The sequence below is a fragment of the Embiotoca jacksoni genome, unplaced genomic scaffold (assembly GCF_022577435.1).
Source record: "Embiotoca jacksoni isolate LCO1_2020_lvr unplaced genomic scaffold, fEmbJac1.0.p SCAF_10, whole genome shotgun sequence".
NCBI lineage: Eukaryota > Metazoa > Chordata > Actinopteri > Embiotocidae > Embiotoca > Embiotoca jacksoni.
In genome coordinates this window covers 20,006,639-20,025,368 of record NW_027185230.1, presented here as the reverse complement: position 1 = coordinate 20,025,368, position 18,730 = coordinate 20,006,639, and the positions used below count along the sequence as shown (strand labels likewise).

The window sequence follows — 18,730 nt, the reverse complement described above, 5'->3', positions numbered from 1 at the left end:
CAGGTCTTTGGCTCGCTGGTTTGGGTTACAGTAGACTGAGCTACGTTTAAGTGCTTTGCCACTCATTCTTTTCTTTTTTTTCTGTCACCAGAAAGAAATGGGTCACAGAGACCTGATTTATGGACTTTAAGTCACCAGAGTGGATGTTTGGAGTCCTCTGTGAAATCTCTCTATACCTTCTTTGTAGAACTTTACAAAGTTTATTGCACTGAAAGTGGAACATTCACAATCTATTTTAGAATCTTTTTTTCCTGTTTTTGGTCCGATAACCTGTAGAAGATGTCAGAAAGTGAATCAGAAAGTGAATACCAGACAACAGAACTATTTACACCATGACGATAACTGGCACATTCACAATGAGTTTACCTCAGTATTAAACCAACATATGGATTTGTAGAAGCTACATTTCATCTGTTCTGTCTTTCTTCGGGCTGCCAGCTGCCAGAGGTAGAGTGTGTATGTGTTGCAGCATGTGTTTGTTTGTGTGTTTCTGCTTTCTGTGGTTTTCTTTATGCACATTCTCTCAGAAGGGTGTTTTGGACTCTGCTTGTTTTCTGCAACTCGCTCTATTCTTGGCTTCAACTCTTTTCCATTTTGCCCTTTCTTTGCCCACAGGAGCAAGAAGAGACAGACACCAAGTTAGTGCTGTGAATGATAATATGGCTGCTGCAGTAGCTTCCTAACCATGTGGAATGTGATTATAGCCTTCACATCTCTGGTTTATGATTAGCCAAGGCATGCTCACACCTCTCTAACCTCACATTCCTGATTATCCAACTTAGACTACTTGCTTATTTCAAGGTCCAAACAAACACTGTTAATAATCGGTGTCTGATGCACCACGGGACAGCTGATGGTGGCCAACTCATACTTTGCTAATACTGTGTTCACACCCGGTGCAGCCCGGCCTGTTGGCACAGAGCTTCTTCAGTCACCCAGCTCGGCATCTGTCTGCCTCCATCTGCCTCTGGTGTCGCAATGTTTATTCAAAGCCTCCTAATCACTGCCATTGTATTCTGTTTGGCTCACAATAGCCTGACTTGTGCTTTATTTTTTTTTCATATTTTTTTTTTTATCATACTTCCACACACATGCATGTAAACACACATACACAGTGAAACATGCCCATACTTGAGCTTTGACTTCAAATGGACACTAAACTCTGCATGTAAACACTCACACACATATTATTACATTCAAGAGTACCATCAGATTGTTTTTGGAGGACAAGATGAGCCTTTACTGTGAAAGCACATTACTCCCATCTAGTGGTGAGATGTGGTCAGTGTCACACTCGTCTCACTGACGTTCATATGCACTGAATTTCACCAATTTAATTTAATAAATCTAATTTATCTTCACTTGCTTTTTATCATTAATCAGTCTCCTTTAGACATTAAGACGAGGTGACATATTAAGGACAGTATATTTAATTTTGATAAACTTTTATTCTGTGATTTTCCTCTCCAGTTTTGAGCCACAGAGAATTCCTAAGTAAGTATAGGTCAGAGCAGTTTAATACTGTCATGCAGTGTACTTAGCACTTCATGTGACTTGGGATCATTTCTCTCTGTGAGTTTTTCCTCTCTACAATCTTATTTCTCCGCTGCAGAACTCCACCTCCAGCTAGACCTAGCAGGTAATTGTGAAGTCTAATAGCTGTTGGGTCGTATTTTAAAACACAAATTTTCAAGCTGCACCTTTAAGAGACTGAATGTAGAGCACTTATTTCACAGCATATATGTGTTTTATGTGTACTTTGTGTTGGTGACTGTCCCTCTGAGAGAGTTGTTTTTGAATCTGTGAGTTTGTGTCTAAACTCTTATCCTGTGGTAAAGGTGCTCTGCTATACTATTAACCTGAAGGACTGCCTAATAATTGATTTGACAGTTGTGTTGTGCAATGATTATCTTAACATTTTTAAAACCCACGTGCTTTCCATGTCTGTAAATCATCATTTCCTGTTTGATGTGTCTGTACAGGAAAGCCGGTTTGGAGCCTGAGAGTGTTGCATCGCCTGTAAGTGATGCCAGCAAGAAGCGTCTGATTGAAGACACGGAGGACTGGCACCCCCGAACAGGAACCTCCCAGTCCCGCTCCTTCCGGATCCTCGCCCAGCTGACCGGCACCGAGAAGGGTGTGTACCGAGCTACACGCTTATTACCTGTGAACACTGCCTGGATACTGTTTTAAGAATTACCTGAGTTTTGGCATTGGTCTAAAATCATTTGAATATTTTTACATTATATTTTCTTCAGAAGTGATGTTAGTATTTCTTTGTTTGACAATCAGATTTTCTATCAAAACTCCATTGCCTCTGTAGTTTATATTGATTTTGACCATTTATTTAAATAAGAGAAGAAAGCCTTCATCGCAGTATGACTGACTATTTTTATATTACAGTTTTATGACCTTTGACATGACCTTATTTTAAAGTGTTGCGTGTTGATCTGTTCAACAGGGGTCTCAAGTATGCGTGTTGAGTATCATTTTGTTATTGTTCACATACAGTAAAAATAATCTCATTCAGATGACACTTTTATTTTGTCCAAGTGGTTTTCGGAGGGAAAAAGGTTGTCCTGCTTCAGATGATGAAAATGATGTCACTTCAATGACTTAAGATGAGAGACTTGTCGGTCTCCCTCGCTCTCTCTTTGTCAAACCGGACTGGTGTCAAATGTGTGCTGTGCTTTAGATGTTGGATTAGTAGTCTATCTGTCTGGTGTTTCTGCAGCTGTGAACAGTTGGAGAATAGGAAGTCCTTGTTTACAAGTTGCTCATTCAGTACTTACTATATCAAGATGAGGCTAGACTGGATCAGTCGCCTGTCTGTCCATATTCTCTCCGACCTATTTATTCGACATTTTACTCTATTTTCATTGGTGTTTTTTCTTCTCTGTTGCAGAACAAATTCCAGAGAACAGTGGAAATAAGTAAGTGTTGGTGTTTTTCTTGTATATAATCGAATTAAATATGCGTTTGTGACTATTTGTTCTGTCTCTTGGTCTCTCTCTCTCTCTCTCTCTGTCTCTCTGTGTGTTTTTTTGCAGGAAGAAAGGCATATGTTTTAGCAATCGTAATAATTTCTTGATCGCAGAGGTTTCAAATTCAGAATTGGCCCTCAGAATACTCAGTAAGCACATCTAAGATGCTGTGATTTAAAGTTAAGTCCTGATTTCCTGATCTTGTGCTCCAACAGTACCACGCTTAATTTAAGGCTTATTTCGTAGGAACCGCTTTCAGAGCTCTCGGGAGGATGTCTAAGTGGAGGCAGCCATCGGCTCAGCGTAGGCTGTGATTGCTACTCCTGGTCTCAGTTTGAAGTTGATTTAATCTGCAGTAAATGCAGTCTGCCCTCTGTACCAGATCCCCAACCAATCAGTGTGTCACTCACTGGAAGCTGTGGGTAATTAGGTGGTATTGTGGGTAGCAGCCCTGCCGCGAAGAGATTCTTGCTCTCCGTCTGTCAGTGAGATTTTATTCAGTGTACTTTTGCTGAAGACAGAGCAAATATTCCACATCCGCCTTGGTTTATAAATCAAAGTTTATAAGTCTCTGTGGCTTTTTCTGTGATTCTCTATTCATCCCTTCTTTTATTCCTCTGCTTCCTCTTGTGTTATCTTTGACTTTGTTTCACAGATCTTAACTTTCCAACATTTCCCTTTTTCTCCTTGTTTCTTTAAACCTGTCTTACGGGGCAAATCAGAGTGAACAAGTTGGACCCAGAAGTTGTAGGACACAAGTACAACAAGCTGAGAGACTGGCATCATGACGTTTCAGCACGATTGCTAAATGTGTAGTAGAAAAGGGTTTGTTTTATCTCATGTTTTATTTCATTTGGACTGTTATTTAATTTACATTGCCTCATTTTACATACCAGCACAGTCAAAGCTGTTATTTGGCAAACTTATACAAGTTGTATGTCAAATTCCTAAGTGACAAGAAAACAAACCCTGTTTTAAAGTAAATTTTATCTGCCGTTATTTAATAATATTTAAAAGTGTATTAAAGTAATTATGCATGATTTGAAATGCTGCTAAACATTATTTTGTGGTGTAAATGTGTGCTTTTCTGTACCACATTGTTTATGTCTGAGCCTTCACTTTCACTTCTCTTATTCTTTATTTCTCTGAGCATGTCTGCCTTTTTCCTTTTATTTTCTACACTAACTAAAGCAGTTTCATCTGACAGCTTTTGAGGATTTTATCTCAAAAAACTGTTTTCTGTACTTCTTTCTATTATTGTTTATTCCTTCTTTTCTTCTTGTAAAAAAACAACAACTTGTCAACTTGTCAATTAAAAATTTCCAGTTGATGAACGTGTATGATGTGAAAGAATGATTTGTCCCTAAAGAAGCTCTGATTTGAGGAATGAGATGCTTGCGTTGTTCAAAGTACCATCTCATATGAATCAGTTATAGGCAAAAACACAACAAATAGTTCGTGCTACTTGATGTGTTTCTTTCCATTGTATTATGATTCACAGTCATTCGAACAGAAGCACAGAAGACTGGATTAATACCACTATAAAACCTGTGCGTTAAAGATGTCAAACCCAGCAGTTTGATGGTTCCAGATTATCAACCTGTAGCCTACCTGAAGGTTGCTGAGTGATCCTATCATTGCCTGCTTGTTGGCTATCTCCTAACGTTCTTAGCCGTCACTACACGTCTCGTTGGCAGCTTAGTTCCAGCAACATAAAGGATTCTTCTAAAGGGAGAGAGAAGTTGTAGCATAAATCAGACGGTCCCAGCTTGAAAGGAAAGCTGTGAAACTTTACAAGGAAAACACTCGAGAGACTAGTGCTTCTCATTTCCTCCTAAAATATATAGCGTCTCATAACATTTTGCACCACAGTGGAAAACATACCACCCCTGCCTCAAAGTGTGTCTGGCTCTCCTGTTTCAGGACAGTAAAAGCAATAAGCACTTCATAAGCCTCCTAAAATTATAGTATTGGTTTTCTACTGCTGAAGATGAAGGAAAGTATTGGAGGGGGTTACATGTACAGTAGTTACGATGACATCACCACCTGTAACGGTTTCCTTATGTCAGTAATTGCAAAACCACACGGACAGTGACCAGCAGTGCATACACTCATTCAAAAGTGCCTCATAATTGTTTTGGTTCTTTGTACATCAATTTTAGTACCTGCTTTGGAAGAACATCCAGATGCTGAGATCACACTAAACACTTGCACTTGTATTGCAGGTTTAGTGTGATAATTATTAAAAAGTCTCTATTTGAACAGATTTGATTGAGTTTACACTGGTTGATGTATTATTAGTCCGTCTGAAACAGTACACAAATGTTTTCACAGCAGAGAACATCAATACATAACATAAATACAGATAAATGTGTGTGTGTTGTGAGTTATAATTTATGTGAAGTGTATATGTGTTTCCTAGTGAGCCAGTTGACAAAACCACTCCTGCTGTGCACACATCGCCTGCAGCGAAAACGTTTTCCAAATCTGCAACAGCTCCCAGGAACGGCAACGTGGTCCCTGCGTCTGCATTTAAGAGCCGTGCAGGCCAGAACAAAGCTTCCTTCCAGCCCGGAGGTCCATCAGGTAAAGGAACATTTACCTGTTCAGAAACCCTCTCCTGCTCTGGCCCTGCTTCTGGTATTTACTGCCCAGTGAAAGCTTGTGGTTCTGCTTCTGCCAGGAGGAAAGTGTAGTTCCTGCTTGTCGCCCACAGAGGGCAGCCTCATTCTTTCAAATCGCTGCCACTCAGCCATAACATTTATAGCAGGTTTAATACCTGACACTAAGCCATTTAAGATTATGAGCTCTTTAAAAACCAGAGGTATTCAGTTAATGAGCTCAGATTATTGGCTTTTCCCAAGATCCCCTTAGTCAAATAAATTGTGAAGTTGAGAATTATGTATTTTATTTTGTGTGAAAGCTGGTCTTTAACTGCGGCCATCCCTGCCACAAGACCTCGAGCTGGTCAAGGTAAACATTTGCTGAAAGGCATCAGTCACAGTGATTATTAGCAATAGTAGGACACAAGTCTGCTCTCACATGAACAGATGCACTATGTGCCCTAACATGTTTCCCCAGACGGCCTTTAAGAGACGGCTGCTGAAAGGTGCCACAGCGAGAGAGCAGGAGAGGACAGTTACTTCTCTGTCCACTCTTATTTATCACATTAGCACATACTTGAGTTCACCTAAACAAGCATGTATCTTATAGTGGCCTCGAGGAGAGGGGTGGAGTGTGAGGAACGCGCAACCTTCAGATTTACTTACATGAATTCATAATTTTGGCAAATTTAACTTCCAGCACCTTTTTAAAGAAGCAACTTAGCATAATATTGATCAAGATTTCTTTGTTATTGTATGAGAAGATCTTCTATATTTCCTGAAACTAGGTCTAAGGTTTGCACATTACACTTGTGTAAGTTTCATATGGTACCACAAGCCCTTGACGAGTTGTGATGTCACCAAATCACGCTTTTACGTTTGCGTTTTAAACGATATTTAAGATGAGTATGGAGACACTTTTCCTCTTTATCAGATGAATGTGAAACCAGCTTTCTAGCTCAAACATCAGGAACTGGAGCAACAACCCATGTTAGGGTGTGATGTGGGGAGTCATCATTTTGATGGTATCGTGGGTTTTGATCTCGTTTGTGTCAGAATGTCTCCTCCTCTAATGTCCTCTCTAACGTTAAGCCACTCCCTCCGTCGTCTCACATCCTGCTGGTGTCTTCTGTGATTTGGGGAGCAGTTGTCCTTTGACCTCCCCATGTCTTTGATAAGTTGCTCTGTTTCTGTGTCCTCATACCCTCCAGCACTGTTTCTGTGTACTGAGCAGAAGGAAGAACTGTGGACCCCCTGCAGTTTATTAGCGATGAGCGCAGAGGGATTGTTTCTCAGGTGTCTTGGAATTTATTGTTTCCTTCAGAAGGAAAAATGGATCTCTTGTTTGAGGAAAGTGCGCCGGCTCTGTCCAACCCAGCTCTCTCATGCCAGACATGGAGTTCAGTAAATCATTTCCATAATCCGACAACAGACTCCTTTTCTCTTCTCGTCATGAAGTCGTAGATTGGTGGAAGAAAACCACAGTTATTTATTGCAGCCATTGCATTGGTTGTTTGGTTAATTCAACTCTGGGAAGTACATCAAGTCTCAAACTATGTTTAGTTCACGCTTGCTATTTTTCGATTGGCTAATCTCCCATAATTGAACTGTTTCAGGTTTTCCTAAGGGTGGAGCACTTCCCTCATTTGGCAAAGTTTCCAGTCCTGCTCCCGAAGGTGTTGAGCGTCCGGCTCCGCAGCCGCATCCTCAGGACCTGAACTCTCTGGTGCAGCGCGCCGAGCACATCCCCGCTGGGACTCGCACCCCGATGTGCAACAAGTGCAACACTGTCATCAGGTACATCAATAAGACATTTATAACCATAAAACATCATTACAGATTCAATAACTGTAAAATTCTACACAACTTATACTGTGCAGACGTTTGGTCTAAAGTTTTAAAAAGTCCTTCAGTGGAGCTTTAAATCTTTTGTGTCCCTTCGTTGCTCTCACAGAGGCCCTTTCCTTGTGGCCATGGGGATGTCATGGCACCCCGAGGAATTCAACTGTGCTCACTGCCACTCCTCGCTGACTGATCGTGGGTTTGTGGAGGAGAAGGACCAGGTGTACTGTGAGCGCTGCTACGAGCAGTTCTTCGCTCCGTCCTGCGCTCGCTGCCAACAGAAGATTCTCGGGGTGGGATAGAAAACTGAAAACATCTCTTCTCTGCCTTTGTCCACTTTGTACTGAAAGCTCTTTCTCATCATCCTCTGCTGTCTTTCATCACTTAGAGACATAAAGCAGAGGCTGGCTGCTTAATCCAGTCTAGTATATGTGGTTCTACTAAAGTACTGAAAAATATGCCGTCTATCTACCTAATCTGCTGGTTCTTATACGTTAGCGAGAGTTTGGGCTCCTGTAGCTGCACGGTCACTGAACAGCACATTAGGATTGTTTGTTTGGGGGAGCAGCTGCTGTCAGTCTGTTAACACCAAAGTAGTGCTGCCATTAGGAAATGCAATTCAAAACACACATAAGAGACATAGAAGTTATTGTTTGTCATGATTAAAAGTCTCCCAAAATCTAAATACACGTGAAAGAAACCAATAACCTTCATAATCTTTGTCCGTCTGTTCCTCGTGTTTTAATATATCGGTTTTTTTGCAGGAAGTCATGAATGCCCTGAAACAGACCTGGCACGTGTCCTGCTTCGTCTGTGCCGCCTGCCATCAGCCAATCAGAGGCAACATGTTTCACATGGAGGATGGACAACCATACTGTGAAAAAGGTGCCGAAAGGAAGACACCAAAACAAAATAAAGATCCTGCAAAGAAACCCACATATTCAAATAAACTTAACATCTTGTCCATGTCCTGTTTACTCAGACTACTACAACATGTTTGGGACCAACTGCCACGGCTGTGACTTCCCCATCGAGGCAGGGGACAAGTTCCTGGACGCTCTGGGCTTCACCTGGCATGACACCTGTTTTGTGTGTGCGGTAGGTTTCACCACACAACAAGGGTTGGATCTAAAAATAAACAAATACCACCAGATCAGTGAGTAACAACGCTGCTTGTCTCCACAGGTCTGCTCCACCAGCCTGGAAGGTCAGGCCTTCTTCTCCAAAAAAGACAAGCCTTTGTGCAAGAAGCATGCCCACACTGTCAACATCTGACCCGACCCCATCCACAGAAATAACATCAGTTTGCAGGAATTTATATTTCAACCAGATGTTCAATATTTTCTGAATTAAAAAAAAAAAGATCTTGTTTACTAGTTTGTGTTCTGCTACAACAACATTTGAGCAACGATTCCACTGAAAGCTTTGTTTCTGTTCTATTGTGTTCATTCTCATTAGTTATTATTTCAAAGCACTTCTTTAGCTGAATATGCAGGAATACATTTCAATGCACTGTTAACCCCGTTTTTAACAAGTCAGTATCTGCAAAAAGATATTTTAATACACATGTTTGTGCTGGTCTTTCTCCTTCTGCTCGAGGTGTGTTGAGCTCTTGATGGGCATTTTTGTTTAACACAGAAAAGGAGAGTTTACTGCAGTGACCTTACGTGTCACATATTAGAAAAAAATATTAAAATCTATGCCATGTATTAATAAAGAGAAAGCAAGGTTTAGTAATTAGGATTATTTAACTTAAGGGGGAAATGAATATTTATTTGTAAGCAGGGATCACTCAGTAAATGAGTCCTGGCAACAAAATGGGAAATTTTAATATTAGTATCTTTTTTTTAATTGTTTTATTGTTTTAAAGTAATATGGTATTTAATTATTCCCACTAAATGTAAGCATACGTTAGTAATGTGTCTAGAAGTGTGCAGGTTCTGCACCGTCCAGGTCCTGTTTCAGTGCTAAAACATCCAGAGGTCATGTTTATGTTCACGTTGTAATGTCTTCATGTCTTCAGCAGCAAAATAGTAAATGACCAAACTTCCACCGAACAGCCACATGAAACTGTATTCTGTATTAGAAAATGCTGTTTTGTTTTTCTAATTTGGTTCAGAAACATGTTTAAATGGAGGGCCTGAACCTTCCACTGTGTTTACCCATCACGGACGTTGTCATGTTGCATTTGCTTTCATTATGTTTTGGTGATTTTTCTGGAATTTGCTCAATTAACACAAAACAATGTTAATATATTCCTGAAACCAAGTTCTGCTGTCGTCGTTTTCTTGTTTTGCAGTTTCTTTGTATTAATTTCAAATAAAAAAGTTCACCATTGACTACATCAACAGCTCTTGAATGCAGCTGTTCAATACCACTTTACTTCATTGGTTGTGGCTGAAACAACAAACTCATCCTCCTTGTTTATGTTTTGTGCACTTTTTTATGTGTTTGTCGATGCATGAGGAAGAAGTAATGTATCATGTCCTGTTATGTGTATTATAAATCTGCTGTTGTGACAGTAATTATTCAAAGAGTTTTAACAGGCAGGCAGACAGGCACCAGCAGGAGCTGCCTCATGCATTTAACCCTGCAGTAAGACAGAAGAGTAGGCACGTCTCCACCGGGACGCAGCAGACATCACTTGGTTAATTCTTTCTTTTCTAACAACTCTGTTCTCTTATATAAAGGCATCACATATTCTGTGCTGAGTGCCTTGAGTTGCTATCGGAGTGTTGCAGAAAGAACTTGTAACCTCCACATGGGCTGACTTGTGCACTTCTCCAAGACGTCGGAGGTGGGAGCTGTGCGCGGACAGCCAGCCTCTGATCACCCGCGGTGGAAACCTCCACTTGGAAAACTCGACCACAACACAGCCGGACAAATAAGAGACCACAGTGGAGTTCAAATCCAGACAAACTGGGATCTTGTTGGGCTGCTTTTAAAGTGAAAAGTACACGGTAAGGATTGTTGGTGAGAAACGGTTTGAGCTCTCGGTTGCAGCTCCGTCCCTGAACCCAGAGGGGTCCGTCGACAATTTGTTCGCCGTGCTGTTGTTCATTAGGATTCCGCTGAAGTGCTGCTGAAGTGCTGCTTTCGCTGTCTGCGCCCTGTTCGATGCTGCAGCAGCTGCAGGCGATCAGCGGGACCTCAGACGGTGTTGATGGTGGGAGTCCGTGATGATGATGATGATGATGATGATCAGCAGCTAATTGGTGGCGTTCAGAACATCTTAAAGTTGAATCTGCTGTAGTTGTAGTTTTGATTAATAGGCAGTGATTTGATTATTGAGACGTAAATAGTTGAAGTAATGAAGGTCTGTTCAGGTCAAATAAAAAACATGTTGACTTCTTTATGTTCAGGTTTTGGAAACACGTTTGAAAGATCTATCATCTCGTATCCAATTATTTTCCTTATTGTCACAGTAATGTCTGTTACTGGTTTGACTGTGAAACATTGTGGATGATGATAACCTCCCACCAGGGTCTGGACCTTTTAATCATCCTCTTCATCACACTTGTTCTGGAGTTGTTCAAATTTCCATTTTTTTTTCCCATCCCAGTACTTTAAAGACTTCATGTCCTAAAAGTTGAATGGAACAAAGTGGGCCAACTCCATCTGCTGATGAAGATCATGTGATGTGTCTGAAAGCTACTAAATGAACATCAGTCAGCTTCTGTGAGGATGATTTCAATTTATGCTGTTCTCACTTTTCAGATTCAGATTGTGTTCATAACTGCAGAGCGAGTTACAAGTGCAAATTATGTGACAGTGAGATGAACGCTGTGTGGGTGGGGGTGGGGAGGGGGTGGGGGTGTGGGTGGGGAGGGGGTGGGGGTGGGGGTGTCAGTGGTGATACTTGACATTAAACCTCTGCGCTCTCCAGTCTACCAGCGATCGTCAGTGAGCCGGAGCGGATGTCTGTGACATCACCTGACGTTTGCGTGAGCCTCTCCGGTCCCACGGGGGTCAGTGCACCTCCTGCTGCACCTCCTGCTGCACCTCCTGCTGCACCTCTTGCTGCACCTCCTGCTGCACCTCCTTCAGGTCTGCGCTGCAGTCTCGGAATGCATCAACAGCCCTCCGACTCTCCACAGGACAGAGAGGCTCATTGAGGCGCAGCAGAGTGAGTGTTTTCGGGTCGATTTAAACACGGAGAGGCCGATCAAACCACCACCCAGTTCTTGCCCCGGCTCTGCCCTCAGCAGGGGAATGCCTGTCCTCAGGCTTACATGATGGGGCTGGCATGTCAAGTGAGGGTGCCTGGCAAGGCTGCCCTTTGTGGTCCACCGCAGACTCCTGCTTCAAGTGTTTCAGTGTGTTGGACTCTTCACCACTGATGGCTAACCCAGTGTGTGTGTTCTTGTTAAGCCTGTTATGGTGGCAGCCTGAAGGCAGCCCTGTCTGAGAGGTGGAGTTCTCTCACTGAGCTCTGTATAATAGAGTATATATATAGTGTATAATAGAGTATATATAGTGTATAATAGAGTATATATAGTGTATAATAGAGTATATATATAGTGTATAATAGAGTATATATAGTGTATAATAGAGTATATATATAGTGTATAATAGAGTATATATATAGTGTATAATAGAGTATATATATAGTGTATAATAGAGTATATATAGTGTATAATAGAGTATATATATAGTGTATAATAGAGTATATATAGTGTATAATAGAGTATATATATAGTGTATAATAGAGTATATATATAGTGTATAGTAGAGTATATATAGTGTATAATAGAGTATATATATAGTGTATAATAGAGTATATATAGTGTATAATAGAGTATATATAGTGTATAATAGAGTATATATATAGTGTATAATAGAGTATATGTAGTGTATAATAGAGTTATATATAGTGTATAATAGAGTATATATATAGTGTATAATAGAGTATATATAGTGTATAATAGAGTATATATAGTGTAATATTGGCCAATATAGGAATCCAGAAAAGTTAGAATTTTGTATTAAAGGGCAGGTGGGCTGTTTTCTGTTCATGTTTGATTGAAACCATCACAAATGAGAAAGTGAGGGATGATGAGACATCTCACGTTTCAAATAAATGTAGGCCTGGTTGAAATATGGCTTTCAGAGAATTATTATGAATATATTAGCCCTGTAGATATTATTTGAATTGTACAAGTACATTTGCTACCCTGCGCTTAAATAGGAATTGCAGGAACATAAAAGCTCTTCTCTGGTACTGTTCCCCTTTTGAGCAAACCTGCAGGCTCAAGCACACACACACACACACACACACACGCACACACACACACACACACACACGCACACACACACACACACACACACACACACGCACACACACACACACACACACACACACACACACACCTACACACCTACACACAGATACACTCAGTCCTTCACCCTCTGACGCACATTAACACTCGCACAGTAACAAACTCTCCTGGTCTCGGTAGATACTGGGTTTGTCCTGAGGGCTAAACTTAGCAAGCTGCGACCCCTCACCCCAGTTTCCTCCCTTATAATTACAGGAAGCAAATACAGCCAATCAGGGCAAAGATATTTTCTGCATATTACCAAGCTCAATAGGAGCAGTTTTTCAGGACGAGACAGGTAATGACCAAATATGTGGGAGGGAGAGAGATGAGGTTTTTAGCAGAAAGGCTGGAGGATGTCAAGAAGTTTGTAGAGATTGTAGAAGAGAAGAAAAGTAACGCTAAAGATTTGAGTTCATCACCTCACACTCATGTAGGGAAACATGAGCACAGTGATAACTGGAGGAACTGCAGTGTATCGAGACACCAACTGTCAGAGATTTGGTCCCAGACAGACTTTGCTCGATGTCTTTCCCAGCTGGCGGGACGTTGTAGTTTGTCCTGATTTTCTCTAGTTTCCACGTGATAGAAGGGCATCTCGTATCACAGCTCTCCACCGGCACCATTTTTCCATCTGTCGCTCACTTCTTGTCTGCTTTTCCACCCCATACTGACAGGCACTAAATATCTCAGTCTTACAGTTTTATTTTCTTTGAAACAATAACAGAGGTTTGCTTCTAATAAGCAAAATGATCCCACAGAAGACTTGAATACAGCTGGATCATCATTTTGCAGCTCACACACCAAAATTCTTTACTTGAACTAAGTTTGAATTTCAACGAACTGTCTTTATGGATCACGAGTACAATTTTGCTGTAACTCCTCTGTAACCCATCAACCTGCAGCGGATCTTCTTCCACTTCATAATAATCTCTTACCTGTAAACCTCCTTTGCTCTTTTACTATTGATGATAATTCAGCGAGCACATACCAGATGCTCTGCTCACTTTTTCATCTGTGGTCACTGATGAGACAAATGCAGGCAACAGGGATTACTCAAAGCGGAGAGCTGCTCAGCGCTCTGCCTGGAAAGTCAGCCACCATGTGGGAGAAAGCCGACATCCTGTTATTAGAGAAACAGAGGGGCATGAAAAAAAAAGGAGTAAGAAGTGGCGGATGAGTGGAGGATGATTGAAGATCGAAGAACAGAAGAGGATAGGGGGTACTTTGCATGATTGGGTTGAAATCAAAGTGGGGGAAATGGCCCGAGTTGGAAATTTAGTCTCCGTCCTTTCACTTATAGATGGCAGACATATGAGCCCCTTCTAATAACTCTACTCTTTTTCTTTTTTGTCTTGCAGACGAAGACGAGTGGAGCTCTGGCTGCGTGCAGTGGCAGGATGCTGTGTTTGGATGGTGAGTCCAACTCCCTGTCCAACTGAATCTTACAGCAGTTCTTATAATTAAAATAGAGATCCAATGATTTCTTCATTAAATGACGAGTTGATCAACAGAAAATAATTTCAAACTGTTTTGACAATGAGTTCATTTTTAATAAGAAACGTAAAGTTCTCTGATTCCAGCTCCTTCAATTTTTATACTTTCTTGATCCTTTAGTCCTACTTGATAATAAACTGGATATCTTTGTCTGCAGAAAACAAGACATTTTAGATGCAACTTGAGCTTTGGGAAACACAGGTTAACATTTCTCACCATTTGTAAACATTTTAAAGACCAAACCATTTCAATCGATCACTCGAGAAAATCATCGATAGATTAACTGATAATGAAACAATTATTTTTCTCAGCCCTAAATTGAGAAACAATACAAGTCTATCTGCTGATTGTAAAACAGAGATGTGTTGATATATGTGCACTCAGAAATATAATGTTGAGTGTCTTCGCTTGATGCTCCAAGCTGATGAAATCATAAAGAAACTGAAATCCAAAGCTAAAAGCTGTATTGATCAAGATAGACTGGGTGTTGATTCTCCTGCAGTCCAGGTAGTATTGTCACAGCTCATCCTGTGTGTGTGTGTGTGTGTGTGTGTGTCTGTGTCTGTGTGTGTGTCTGTGTGTCTGTGTGTGTGTGTGTGTGTGTCTGTGTCTGTGTGCGTGTGTGTGTGTGTGTGTGTGTGTGTGTGTGTGTGTGTGTGTGTGCAATTTGCCTCCAAAGTGGCGAGCTAATTGACTTTCCACTGAGCATGTTGATAGGCTGTAAAATAAACCACACTGTCTACAATAGAATCCTGTTTTCTCCACTGAAGTTTGGGGCCAGACTTCGGCTCCATCTACTGTCTGGACTGCTGGAAATGAACAAGTTCAACATCTGATAGAGTGCAATGAATCTTAGAAACTCTCAGAAGCTTTGATCTCACCTGAGTAATTAACAGCACAACGCTTATGAATGTATATTCAAGTGTTTGAAAGATGAAACGTTTTTATCAAACATGGTCCAGATGATTTTATTCCTACAAATTATTTTCACTTTGTACTTGATAGCAGTTTTCCACCTTTTATTTTGAAATATTAGCACATACATTAAGTGCATTTACAGCACAAAGAATCACTATTGGTCTGTGATGAGTCAGTGGATATGTTATATATATTTCCCCTTGATTTGTGAGCTGGCGTGCTGCATCGTTTAATTAGCATTCCTTTTACATTAAGAAATGAACTTGCCACTACAAGACCCGTCATAAACAGCAAAATATGCTGACACAGCTCCAGCACAGAGTCTGTGCTTTGTGCGGTGTACAGTTGGAGGGGGGTTGTGAAAAACATAAAGTCACTGCAGCCAGAGAGGACAATAGCCGCCTGTATGTGTGGGAGAGGCTCGCTTAAACTCCTTCTGTGACAGTGACCTGCTGGCCGGGAAGTAAAGAGTGCCAAAGCCAAGCGGCGTTTTGAGTCGGAGAGTAACTCACACCCGTAAAGAATGTCAAGAATCCGTGTGTTAAAGTTCACACTGTATCACCATCTGTGGCTGGATCCTGGCAAATAAAAGACAGCTGTGTGTCACAGTGTGTGTGTGTGTGTGTGTGTGTGTGTGTGTGTGTGTGTGTGTGTGTGTGTGTGTGTGGAAAAAGAGGAGTTGGGCAGAAAACGAATAATTTGTTATGCAAATACTATTTTTGCATGTCATTCATTTACTTTGTGTGTACATGTTGTGATTATAATGTTAACACTGCAAATATGGCAGCGTGCACAGTCACACACACATTTCCACACGCGTCTGACAAGCAGGATGCCAGCCCATAATTATACTCTAACTTACCGGTTTATTAAGAAAAGACCACCCAGAATCTGAGTCACCTGTTTCAGCTGAGGGAAAGTCCAACATTCAACACTCCTCTGCTTTATTCAGCACGATACCCAGCTGTCACTCTGTGATATTTTCCTGATATAATATTGTCTCAAGGTTACTGAATTATGTTTTATGGCACTTACTTTCTTTTGTCCGATTTCTGAGAAGTTCATGACTCCTTATATGTGCATGAAGAAGTGATTCTCTGTTTCTCCTCATTCAAATCATTTCACCACGATCCCCTTTGACAGTTTGATCTTTCAACAGACTATTCTGAAAAGCTTTGTTCTAAATTCTTCTGCATCAACTGTAGATCTCATTCTGCACCGTATCGGATTCTGCAGTTGAACCTCGCGCTCGTCCGCTAAATAGCAAGTGACAGCGAGTGCCACTCAGACTGCGAGAGGAGACGGAAAAACAGATGAAATCAATTTCTCTCTTGTTCGTGTTATTTCTGTTTCGCAGCCCTTGATGACAGATTGTGAAATGGGTTTCGCATGTGTCTTTTTTTTCCCCCTTCAGATTTGGGAGAGGCCAGAGGACATTCAGAGTCATACCTGTGAGGCAGTCCTCAAGGAAATGTGCTGACATCAGAGCTTTGCATTTCAAACCTTTGGGACAGAGGAGGATGAGGAGGACAGAGAAGTGACAATACAGAAGAAAGACGCTGGGTTTGCATAGATCACATCAGGTGAGTTGCCCTCCGGATGACATCTCGTATCAATGCTAATCCACCACTGAAAGACTTAATCACATCCTGGAACAAGAAGGGCAGGATGTGTGTGGAGTATTAAAAACAAATTACCTTGAACTTCATAATAGGAACTCTTTAAGATCCACTGATGCGTATTTTTCAGTTGCCTGTTCAGTGTTTGAGAATAATTGTTCAGTTGAGACTGTTTTCAGTTTCTGTTGTGAGGTTTTGGCACGTTGCTTTATCTGGAAACACACACACACACACACACACACACACACACACACACACACACACACACACACACACACACACACACACACACACACACACACACACACACACACACACACACACACATCACGATCCCTGTCAGGTTTTGGCTGCAGGATTAGGGCGCCAGACAAAACAGTTGACTCGTGTCAACACTTCATGAAAAGGACTAAAACGCTGGATTAACCAAACTACCGTCAGACACACAAAGGTGAGTCGTGTTACTGTGTGCTGCACGTCAGTTTGCAGGATTTGTCATCTCCTATTTGCTGCGTTTGTCTTTTCTACCCCTGGTGGGTATTTTCAGCTGTTGTTTCTTGTTGAAACAGTTTGCTACAAGTTGTCATGATTTTCCAGACTTTCCCAAATGACATGCTGAATGATTTTTCTGTCTTTTTTGGGGAGCAGTTCTCCAGTAGATCTAATCTGTTCTCTTTGGAGCTCTATTAGGTGTCTCAGCTTACTTTGAAAATATCTTAATATTGATGGTTCTACCTTTTATCGTTATACTTAGTACTTACTGGCATTCAGCCTAATGTGAGCCTGCTTGGTAGCAGTGTTTGTAATTGTGATGAAGTTACTTGTTTTGAGACACAGAGGACTGATGACGTCAGTGAAAGAAAAGTTACACGCTCCTTAAATGAATGAGTTAAGGTTGTGTTGGGTCTGTTGACCACCAGCGAAGCAACTCAACGAGCCTTTTATAGGCTTGGACATTTTCATCTTTTATATGTGACCTTACAGCCATATTTAAAACACTCTTAATAATCTCATCACATTGATTTCAGCCGTATCACGCAGCTCCAGCAGCAGCTCTGATACAGTTCAAACTGCTTTCCTCAGAGACGTGATGCAGACATGTCAAGTATTTTTCTGCTTTTCGAATTAACTTCCAAAGGGAAGACGAGTCGGCCACACCGCTCATCGGTTCGACTTCATCTTTAGTCACGGTTCTATTCACTCTGAGAAGACAGCGGCCTCCCCACTTGTCTTTCCAAGCCTCCTCTGTGGCAGTGAGACGTTTACGTAGTGAATAAGCCGGGTCACATTACAATGAAAAGAAAGAGAGAGTGTAGCTGCTAGCTAACCTGCTACACCCTGGACTGTTATTGCAGGTGTTCCAGAGCAGTTACAGCTGTTCATTTCCTCCATGTTGCTGCACATGTGGAGCTGCAGTCACACATGAATGGCCACATACAAGTGAATGTTGGTATGCCAGAACACAGATTACAATTTAAGGATCAGAAGATAGCTTCAGGGGATGAAATGCTTTCTTGGTTTATATAATCTACCTTCTGAATCTGGTGTTTGTGCTAAAGGTTTAGCTCGTAGCATTCCTGCAGCCAGTTACTGTGCATCCATTCAAAGAGCATTGAAAATGTATAATCTGGAAATATTGCCTTGTCTGTGCTGTGAATTTTTTCTCAATATTTTGGAAGTGAAATGTTGGTCATCTTTATACATTTGCTTTCAAATTTGGTGACAAAATTGATTCTCAATTTTTGTCGAGATGCTTTAAAGTAGCAGAAACATTTACGATGTGTTCAGTAACACACTTATCTGTATTGTGTCCGTAGTTGCAGCAGATTAAACTGCTGACAGACGGACATGTTGAGTTCTGTGGACATCTTTGCCCATTCATCATTTAATTAGTGTCAGACAAGTATAAGATTAATATAAGAGACCGAGGCTGGAGCGTTCCTCAGCGG

General features: G+C 41.2%; 2 protein-coding genes across 5 annotated transcripts in view; both read left to right on the top strand.

Moving 5' to 3' along the window:
* pdlim5b (PDZ and LIM domain 5b) overlaps positions 1-9,773 on the top strand; it is a 35,423-nt gene extending 25,650 nt beyond the window's left edge. Inside the window, exons 5-15 of one of the 4 annotated variants that reach the window (XM_069172551.1) lie at positions 616-638; positions 1,471-1,494; positions 1,613-1,639; positions 1,983-2,137; positions 2,906-2,933; positions 5,407-5,570; positions 7,204-7,384; positions 7,542-7,722; positions 8,194-8,314; positions 8,412-8,527; positions 8,615-9,773. In XM_069172551.1, the coding sequence (XP_069028652.1) occupies positions 616-638; positions 1,471-1,494; positions 1,613-1,639; positions 1,983-2,137; positions 2,906-2,933; positions 5,407-5,570; positions 7,204-7,384; positions 7,542-7,722; positions 8,194-8,314; positions 8,412-8,527; positions 8,615-8,704 (1,110 nt within the window). In that variant the 3' untranslated portion in view covers positions 8,705-9,773. The remainder of the gene's footprint in view (positions 1-615; positions 639-1,470; positions 1,495-1,612; positions 1,640-1,982; positions 2,138-2,905; positions 2,934-5,406; positions 5,571-7,203; positions 7,385-7,541; positions 7,723-8,193; positions 8,315-8,411; positions 8,528-8,614) is intronic. The other 3 variants (XM_069172531.1, XM_069172538.1, XM_069172545.1) reach the window with 3 other exon arrangements.
* A 526-nt stretch (positions 9,774-10,299) lies between these two features.
* bmpr1bb (bone morphogenetic protein receptor, type IBb) overlaps positions 10,300-18,730 on the top strand; it is a 51,293-nt gene continuing 42,862 nt past the window's right edge. Inside the window, exons 1-3 of the mRNA XM_069172523.1 lie at positions 10,300-10,389; positions 14,109-14,163; positions 16,577-16,745. The gene's annotated coding sequence lies outside the window, so the exon portion shown is untranslated. The remainder of the gene's footprint in view (positions 10,390-14,108; positions 14,164-16,576; positions 16,746-18,730) is intronic.